This window comes from Capsicum annuum, chromosome 12 (genome assembly GCF_002878395.1).
Source record: "Capsicum annuum cultivar UCD-10X-F1 chromosome 12, UCD10Xv1.1, whole genome shotgun sequence".
Taxonomy (NCBI): Eukaryota; Viridiplantae; Streptophyta; class Magnoliopsida; order Solanales; family Solanaceae; genus Capsicum; species Capsicum annuum.
In genome coordinates this window covers 6,955,160-6,964,467 of record NC_061122.1, presented here as the reverse complement: position 1 = coordinate 6,964,467, position 9,308 = coordinate 6,955,160, and the positions used below count along the sequence as shown (strand labels likewise).

General features: G+C 34.9%; 1 protein-coding gene across 2 annotated transcripts; it reads left to right on the top strand.

The window, feature by feature from the left end:
- The first annotated feature begins 1,289 nt into the window (after window positions 1–1,289).
- On the top strand, window positions 1,290–9,218 carry LOC107850309 (polyadenylate-binding protein 3). Of its 2 annotated transcripts, none has more exons than XM_016694732.2 (6): window positions 1,290–1,877; window positions 3,085–3,187; window positions 6,024–6,094; window positions 8,140–8,331; window positions 8,668–8,795; window positions 8,887–9,218. In XM_016694732.2, the coding sequence occupies exons 1-6, from the start codon at window positions 1,767–1,769 to the stop codon at window positions 8,933–8,935; spliced, it is 654 nt and encodes a 217-aa protein (XP_016550218.1). In that variant the 5' UTR covers window positions 1,290–1,766; the 3' UTR covers window positions 8,936–9,218. The 2 variants fall into 2 exon arrangements, with proteins under 2 accessions (XP_016550218.1, XP_016550217.1); XM_016694731.2 differs by having other exon boundaries at window positions 1,680–1,877; window positions 6,021–6,094.
- Window positions 9,219–9,308: the final 90 nt, after the last annotated feature.

Below are 9,308 nucleotides of genomic sequence, written 5' to 3'. Positions count from 1 at the left end.
TTATTATTTTTTTTGTATTGTTTTAATTTTTATTTTATTAAAATATATCATTAGCAATTCAAATTTTGTATTAAATAACTTGGGATAGACGTGAGAAGGGTTACCAGGAGGGAGGGATATAGTTAAAAATGAGATTATCCGGGAGAAGATGAGAGTGGCTTCGGTGGAGGACAAGATACAGAAAGTGAGGTTGCGATGGTCGGACATATGATATGGAGGGGCACGGATGCTCCTGTACAAAAGGTGCGAGAGGCTAGCTAGGGATGGTTTGAGACGGGGTAGAGGTAGGCCTAAGAAGTATTGGAGGGAGGTGATTAGACATGTCATTGAGCAGTTACAGCTTACAGAGTACATGACTCTTGATAGGAAGGTGCGGAGGACGCGGATTAAGATAGAGGGTTAGTGGGTAGGAGTACGTCTGTGGTGTATTGGTGATATCTATGTTTTTCGAATAAATATTTTGTAGTATTACCTTGTGCATTTTTTGTTTCTGTTATTAGCCTTTAGTATTTGTTATTATAGTATTACCTTATGGTTGAATGCTTTTATGTGTTTTGTTTGTTATATTGGTATATGTCCTGAGTCGATGGTTTATCGGAAACAACTTCTCAATGATGTTGTTGTTGATATATCAACAAAAGGTTTCAAAGTGAAATGAAGTACACTAGTTATACAAAGCCAATAGGCAAGGCAGTATAAGGAGGTGAAGTAAGGTTATTACAAAATTTAGGATCACATGAACTATGATTTTTCTTTAATTAAATTGGTGGATGATTTTTATTAACTTGATCATTAAATTGATTCGTTGTTAAAAAAATTATCTTACTCTAGGAACTCAAAATCATGTATGTAATCAAAATAGAAGTATGATAGCAAAATCAAATACCTTGCATTCTGCTCCATGCGAGGAATACGAGTTTAAAAATTGATTTCCTAACGATGAAATAACTATTAATGTGAGGAATACGAGTTTAAAAATTGTCTTCCTGACGATGAAATAACTATCACATAATATAAGGAGCTTTAACTGTTTAATAACAATTACAAATAGACTTAACTTGAGATATCAAATCTAAATCAATTGTCTTCTTTTTGCCACTATCTTTTTTCATACAAAAATTAAACACTATCATTTATAGACATATGAGATTCGATATCGAATCAATCCTTAATTTTATTCGATCACTTCAACAATTGACCCAGATTTAGATGCTTACGTCGAATTTGGAGCATTTCAAGACTTGGAGATCCAACTATAAAAAGATTAATATTCGATATAATATTCTTTTAAATATTTCTTATCACAACCCTTTTCTGTAGTAGAAGTATTTATTGGTTTTCCATGAAAATACGTTGTTCTAGCACAAAGAATCTTTAAACAATCTAATTTTATTGGTCTGATTCTATCTTATTCTTGACTTCTTTCATATTTAGCAACTCTCAAATTTTAACCTTTCGGTGACACTCTAGTATCCGTTTCCTTTATTGAGCCGAAACAAATCTTAACTGATTTCATCTAATTTAATCGAATTACAATACTGATCAATCCGATTTAATAAAGGTATTCAAATTTGGAAGGTAAAAAAAAAAGTGTCATATTCAATAAATTTGGACAAAACTTAAATAGTGCGCCAAAGTATGCTATTTGTTCAAATCTCCCACTCTTTTGGGCCCAACAAGGTTTTAGTGTAAGAAAGCGTATAAAAACGCTGTCGTATACTCTGCTCTGCCGAAATTCAGAGAGAGAGAGATAGAGAGAGAGAGAGATGGATGAAGAAGAGCATGAAGTTTATGGTGGTGAAATCCCCATTGAAGGTGACATGGAACCTCATGGTGCTGACGTGGACATGTCCACAGCTGATGATGATGCTGTTAAGGTTGTCCCCTTGATTCTTTTCTGTATATTTTCTTGTTTTATTAAGTGTTATATAAGCATTTAATCTGAATCTTGAGCTGTTATTGATGATGGGTTTTTTGGTGGGGTGGGGGATTGGAGATCCCCTAACCCAATTCTGGTTTCTGCATATTTTGTATATTTTCTTGTTCTTATTAAGTGTTATATAAGCATTTAATCTGAATCTTGAGTTGTTATTGATGATGGGTTTTTTGGTGTGTGGGGTGGGGGAGGTGTTGGAAATCCCCCAACCCAATTCTTGTTTTTGTATATTTTCTTGTTTTATTGATATATTAAAAGATGTGGGGATACAAGGATTTAATTTGAATCTTGAGATGTTATTGATGATGGGTTTTGGGGGTTGGGGTGATGGGTTTGAAGGAATTGGTTGAGACCCTTTTTGTTTCTGTATTTTTCTTGTTTTAGTGATATGAAGAAAGTGTAAAAATAAAGGCATTTATTTTGAATCTTGCTGTGTTATTGATGATGAGTTTTTTTTTTTTTTTTTTAATTATTTATTTATTTTGGGATTGAAGGAATTGAATGAGATCCTTTTTGTTTCTGTATTTTCTTGTTTTATTGATATGGAACAGTTGCCTCTAACAGAGGACATGTGTGGAGGACTTGGATTATGATAGAAGGTTAGTGGGTAGGAGTTCAGTAGTTATAGTAGGGAGGGTGCTTTGTTTGTCTCTGCACCTGGAGTTTCTTGTTCATGGTGTTTCGGTGATGTTTATGATTTTGGATAGATAGCTTATAGTAGTATCTTGAGGGTGTCTTATTTCCTTTATTATATGTGTTATCCCATCTTGTTATGTGCTTTTGTGTTTTTTGTTTGTTATACTGTTATATGTCCTGAGTCGGGCTGTCTATTGAAAACAGCCTCTGTACTTCATCTGAGGTAGTTGTATGGTGTACACTTTACGCTCCCCGGACCCCACTTTGTGGGAATACATTGGGTATGTTGTTGATTGATATAACAAAAAGTGTAGATATAAGTATTTGATCTATCTTAGTATGTTATTGATGATGGGTTTTTTTGGGTGGGGTGGTGGGGATTGAAGGAATTGGATAAGACCCTTTTTTATTCTCTAATTTCTTGATTTCTTGATATGAAAAAGAAGTGTGGATATAAGTATTTAATTTGAATCTTGGGATGTTATTGATAATGTTTTTTTCTGGGATTGAAGGAATTGGATGAGATGAAGAAGAGATTGAAGGAGATGGAAGATGAAGCTGCAGCTCTACGTGAGATGCAGGCTAAGGTTGAGAAGGAGATGGGTGCTGTCCAAGGTATGTCATTGTTTGTTTTCTATTAGATTAGTATTTGATCATTTGTCTTTTTGGGTTTTTTTCCTCAAGTACTTATGTTCATGTTTGTTATTTGAAAGTGTTGGATTTTGTTTTGCTATCCTTGATAAAAGTTGTGATCTTTGAGATATTAGCATTGTAATTGATCAATTATATCTCCTCTTTGAGGAGTATTTGTGTTTCTAGTATAATAGTATTTGAACTTCTATTGAGTTTTTCATCAATTGTATATTGCTTTCCTCTTTTTGACTTAATTGATCGTAAATCTTTTGTCTTTGTTGGTTTGACTGGAGTACTTGTGTTACTGGTTTATTGAACTTTTATTGGTTTTTTAATAGTTGGATATTCAATACTTTTTTCCTGATTTTGGCAAAGTTGTTATCTTTGGGTTATTTCGATCTTAATTGATCAAAGAACTTTTGTTTTTCTTGTTTTGGAAGGAATAGTCGTTTTCTCTAATCAGAATGTTCATTGGATTCTTAAGCTATGGGTGTTGTTTTGCTCCTGTAGACAGTAGACGGAAGTTTTGACCTTGATACAAGATCAAGTTCACAACACAAGAAACAAGCAACAACAAGATGTCAACAACAATGCTAGTGAATCGAAATAGGCCATACACGGCTTCACTAAACTTCAAGATGAACAACAACAAGAAGATAACAACAATAGTGAATCGAAAGAGCCCCACACGGCTTCACTATGTCAACATACAAACTACAAGATTACAAAATGAGAGATAGTAACTTGACATACAATATTCAAGAATCTAAGAATCCTAACAACATAAAAGGACCCTAAGACTAAAGAATATCAACACCAAGTTCTTACTTGGACCAAGAGGAACTCAATGACCCTCAAGATCCTAGTTTCTAGCCAAGATACAACCCAAGTGTCACTCCACTTGTGAGTTTCGGTTTTGGACCTCTCAATGGAAGAGAGAAGTTCAAAAATATTACAAGTCTTGTTTCTCAAATATCATGAATGAACTAAGTTCCCAAATAACCCTAATATTAGCTCTTTATACTACAACACAAAATGAAAGAGAAATGACCACCCTACCCTTGCCATGGGGCGACCTTGGAGTGTAGGTTTATTACACTTCAAGGCCCCTCTTCACACTTAAAAACATTTAAGCCATTAGATGGTTCAAGTACCAACTCACACACAGCCATTTGCATGAACATGGCTCGGAGTTTTTGCAACTCCCGAGCTTGGCTACATGTGAATGGTCGTGATCTTGTTGGACAGCTTGCTATACCCGTATCAGACCTTTAGAGGACAAACTAATTGATCGATGTTCTTTCGTCTTGTTTCGGGGAGTTCTTTTATTTTTGCTATCTGAAAGTTCATTGAGTTTTCAGAAATTGAATATTGTTTTGCTCTTGTAGACAGTAGATGAGTTTTCAGAAATTGAATATTGTTTTGCTCTTGTAGACAGTAGACGGAAGTTTTGACCTTTAGAGGACATATTAATTGATCAGTGTTCTTTCGTCTTGTTTCGGGGAGTTCTGTTAATTCTGTTATCTAAAAGTTCATTGAGTTTTCAGAAGCTGAATATTGTTGTGCTCTTTTGACCAAAGTTGTGATCTTTTAGGTATTTTTATCTTATTAATTGGGAGCTTTTGTCTTTCTCGGCTTGAGAGGAGAACTTATGTTTCTGCTGTTTGAACATTTATTAGACTTTCAAGAACTTTTGGAAACTTGTGGTCTTAAACATGTCATGACATTTCTATGGTTATAAGTGAGTATGTCATTATGTATAAAGTGAAAAGTTTAAACTTAAAGAACTTCCAAATATAGAAATAGACTAAAAGAGTTAAGTTTCATATACAATGGAGCAGATGGTACTATAAGTGACTATTGTTGTCGCTTATTGATGACACTTGTTCAGTCTAGAGGATCAACTGATCCTTGAATGTCAAGATAGAGTTATGGTCATGGAGTGAGTGTGGTTATATAGGGTGTTAGAAAAAATTCCTATGGGTGCGGTAGCATCTGCCGCTTCTGCCTCAGAAGGTTCTTTATCTATTTTTCATGTTGCTATATGGTTAGATGCACTTCTTTCTTGACCTAATAACTTGTTAAAGCATGAATATTTAACATTTAAGTTCTTAAAATTCAGGTCTCTGTAGGATATTTATCAGTTGTTGATCCAATATATCTTTACGGACTTCTTAAATATTTTGCAGTTAGTAAGAACACTAGTAGTAATATCTTAAAACTTTTCTTCAGACAGGGTTATCTTAGAGCTAGGTTAAGGAGGACATGTGTGATGAGGAGATGGACACCCTCAAAATTGAACACACTACCCACTAATGGACTATGGGGGAGGGCGGAACTCCTAGATCCATGAAGAACATGGGGAACTGTCGCTTTTAGTCTTTTGCTGATAATTATGTCTTGTTTTATTTGACTTCTATCTCAATTTCAGTATTTCATTTGTGTTTTCATGTAAATACAATATATCATTAAATAGACTCTTTCATTTGTAAATTTTTTTGTTTTAACTATTTTTAGGCATGCAATGTAAATTGACCTATTTCATTCTGTATTTTTTTTTGTTTATTGAAACCGGTAACGTTGTATTCTTCAGCATTAAGAGTATGCTGTGGCCACCTCCAAAAATTACAGACTTCCTATTAGATCTATAATTTGATCAGTATCCTCACATAACTGTGTTGTGCTTTTATTACCTTGTGATTTGTTGCCAAGTCTGTTAACAATGTTTTCTTAGTTGTCACTGTTTTTCAGAATAAAAGAAATTGAAAGATCTGTCTAATTCTAATTGGATCGTTTTTGTCAACCATTGCCTTAGCAGATCCTGCAAGTGCATCTGCTTCACAGGAAAACCGGGAGGAAGTTGATTCACGATCAATATTTGTTGGCAATGTAAGAATCAGAATTCCGTAAAGTTCAATTGCTGATTGATTTTCCAGACATTTTATGCTGAACATTTTTCTCTACAACTTGGTCTACGCTTGTTAATTATTCCTTGTTTGATTTTCTAGTGAAGCGAACTCATTATTGCAAGAAATTATAGAAACTTTATCTGAACCTTTTGTGATGCACTTCTTATCTTAGAATAACCTAAGGGGTCGTCTGGTTGGTGAATTTTCATAATTAATCTCAGCATAAAAGTGAAGCATTTGGTCGGCAGCATAATAAGAAAAAGATAATCGACACGTAACTTATGTGGCGTTCGGTTGGCAATACTAGATAATATACCCCCAGTTAGTTATGCAGGAATCTCTATAGTATGTTATGTTGGATATAATGTGGAAATAATACATGTATTGACAATTACAGAATTAAGTTATTTAACGGCAAAAATGCCCTTTTAAAAATACAATTCATGTATATCAATCTCCTTACTTTAATCCTTCGTAACAATTGCTTTTTATTAATCAACCATAAATAATTCCGACACGATAAGCCCTGATAGCTAGTATGCAGACTAAACAACCCCCAAGTTGTTGGGTATCTGCCGGATACAAAAGAAATTTGTCGAGAGTAATACGGTATATTATCTTTTTTTCTGTTTCATTTTTTCTTCATCTTTTTATTTTCTGGGAAGTTCATGCTTTGACTTTTATTCTTTTGAGAGCCAGTTTTGACATTCGCTCGCTATGATCGCAGGGACATTCACTTTTCTGAATTACAGTGGCATTCTTACCAATTTTTTTGATGGTGGACAAGAATAGTTCTGATCTTAGATATGTTTCACTTAGGAAGCATCTGTAGCTACATTTTTGACCTGTGGAAAAGTTTTAATCGAAAAAAGAATGAAAAAAATGAAAGATGAAAAGTCACGATAATATTACAAAAAAAAAAAAAAATAGAAAGAAAAGAAAAAGACAAGTCCCCATTAAAAAAAGATGGAATTTGGAAAAAAATCCTTTGAGGCATAGAAAAAAAAACATGGCAAAAATATATGGGGACGTAATATGAAAAAATTCTGAAAAATCACTTTGTTCATGGAGTATTTGTGCTTTAGATTCTACTCTAGCGAGAAGACTGTATTTTCCTATAAGTCGCAGAGCCTAGTCACTGCCATGCAAATTCTAGTTGCCGAGTCTGATTGCTGCTGGCGGCTGATGGACGTGGTATTCAGGTTTGACTAGCTGATTAAGCCTGTCTTGGTGAGGTGTCACTACTTTGTATTCAGCCTTATTCTATTGATTCTCCTTTGGCGACCCAAATTGATATGATCATTCATATGGGATGTATTTCTTATCCTTTCCTTCTGCGGTGATGTGATAGTGAGTTCTGATTGTCCCTACAGGGGAGCAAGACGGAAAGTAAAAGAGGTTTTATATTAAGAGGTAAAGGTGGGTTGTTAGTATATTGAGCCCCCTTCCAAAGTTAGTGGGAGAAAATGTAAATCTTCCAATTATACCGTACATGAGGGGAGAGGAAGTAAATCAATGAGTACTATTACCCTCCATCCCCTCCTTGAACCATAAACGTGAGATATATGTTATCCTCTAGGCTTGTAGATTGTAGATGTCATAGGTGATGATGTTTTCCTGGTAACTCCCTGGCTAGTTAAACATTGAGGCCTATAGTGCTGAATACATTTAAAATTCATAATTGGGCTTTATCAGGTGTAGATATTGCTATGACAGGAAAAAAATTGTGGATAGTTTCCCAGATTCAGTATGAAAATCATAAGACTTGTTGTAATGGATGGACAATCTCTATGTAAGAACTTAGAAGGTCCTCTAGCTCAAAACTTGTATATTCTTCCTCGAAGGATGTCACTGATCCAATTTTTTGTTCGTTGCTGCTTAAATTAAGAGAATTAATTTTGTAACATTCAAACCTTGCAAAAAGATTTAGCTTTCTGTTGCATAAGTTGTGGTGAAGTCCCCAATGTCAGTTGGAATTATGACTAATGTTTCTCAACCAGCTTGTCCATCCGGTTGATTTGACAGGTTGACTATGCATGTACTCCAGAGGAAGTTCAGCAGCATTTCCAGGCATGTGGCACTGTCAATCGCGTTACCATTCTTACTGATAAGTTTGGCCAACCCAAAGGTTTTGCATATGTGGAATTCATTGAACAAGAAGCTGTCCAGGAGGCACTCCAGCTGAATGAGTCTGAACTGCATGGACGTCAGTTGAAGGTAAAATGCATTTCTTTTACCTGAATAGAATGTCTTCATCTGATCAAAGTGGGAAAAGAAGATAAACCGGAGAAAACGTATAAAAACAGGAAAAGTTCTCAGGAGCAGCGATCTGCTAAAAACTTGAACTGGCCTATCAATTTATAATGTGGAACATTAATCAAGTTAGGAAGATCTTGCTGTTATTTGTTGGTTTGTCTTGCTGATGTTTGCATTCTCGTTCTAAACCCGTGCAAATATTGGGTTCTAACGAATAAGGAAGAGATGATGAATTTAAAAAAAAGGCTATTAGATGAAGCATAGCTTTCTAATTCTGCTGCTCTTACAAATTTACAGGTGATGCCCAAAAGGACTAATGTCCCAGGGATGAAGCAGTTCCGCCCAGGGCGCTACAATCAGTACTTAGGCTACAGGTCTAGAAGGCCGTATCCACCTCCCTATTTCTATAATCCATATGGCTACGGGTGAGAATTTTTATTCAACTCGACACACTCAAACATTTCTCAGCCATGATATACATGAACGACTCTTTTTAACTATTCCGCGTGTTTGCAGAAAAGTTCCAAGGTTCAGGAGGGCTACGCGATTTATGCCTTACTACTAAAAGATGACATAAGATTGATACCGAAGTATGATGAATGCAGACAATAATAAATCTAATGAAAGACCATCCTTTTATCTATTTTGTGTATCATCTAGTTTAGGTTGAGACATTGTTGTAGCCTGTTTGCATTAGTCTTTCGAAAACTTCTAGTAATTAGTCTATGCTACCTATTTTCATTTGAACTTGGTCAAAATCTCTTGTATTTGTAAACTAGAATGATCGATCCCATTGGATGTTGAGAGGTTATTTAGTTTACCATATTAACAACAAAGATTAGTCACAACATTCATTCTGCATATTTTATGGTTCAATGGTTTGTTGGTTGTACAACACTGTACCTAGTGAGAAGTTTGTGAAGGTTATGGTGTACGCA

Coding starts and splice junctions, on each gene's coding strand:
- LOC107850309 (XM_016694731.2), top strand. CDS start 1,767: ATGGATGAAGAAGAGCATGAAGTTTATGGTGGTGAAATCCCCATTGAA. Junction 1,878..3,084: donor CTGATGATGATGCTGTTAAG/GTTGTCCCCTTG, acceptor CTGGGATTGAAG/GAATTGGATGAGATGAAGAA. Junction 3,188..6,020: donor GGAGATGGGTGCTGTCCAAG/GTATGTCATTGT, acceptor CCATTGCCTTAG/CAGATCCTGCAAGTGCATCT.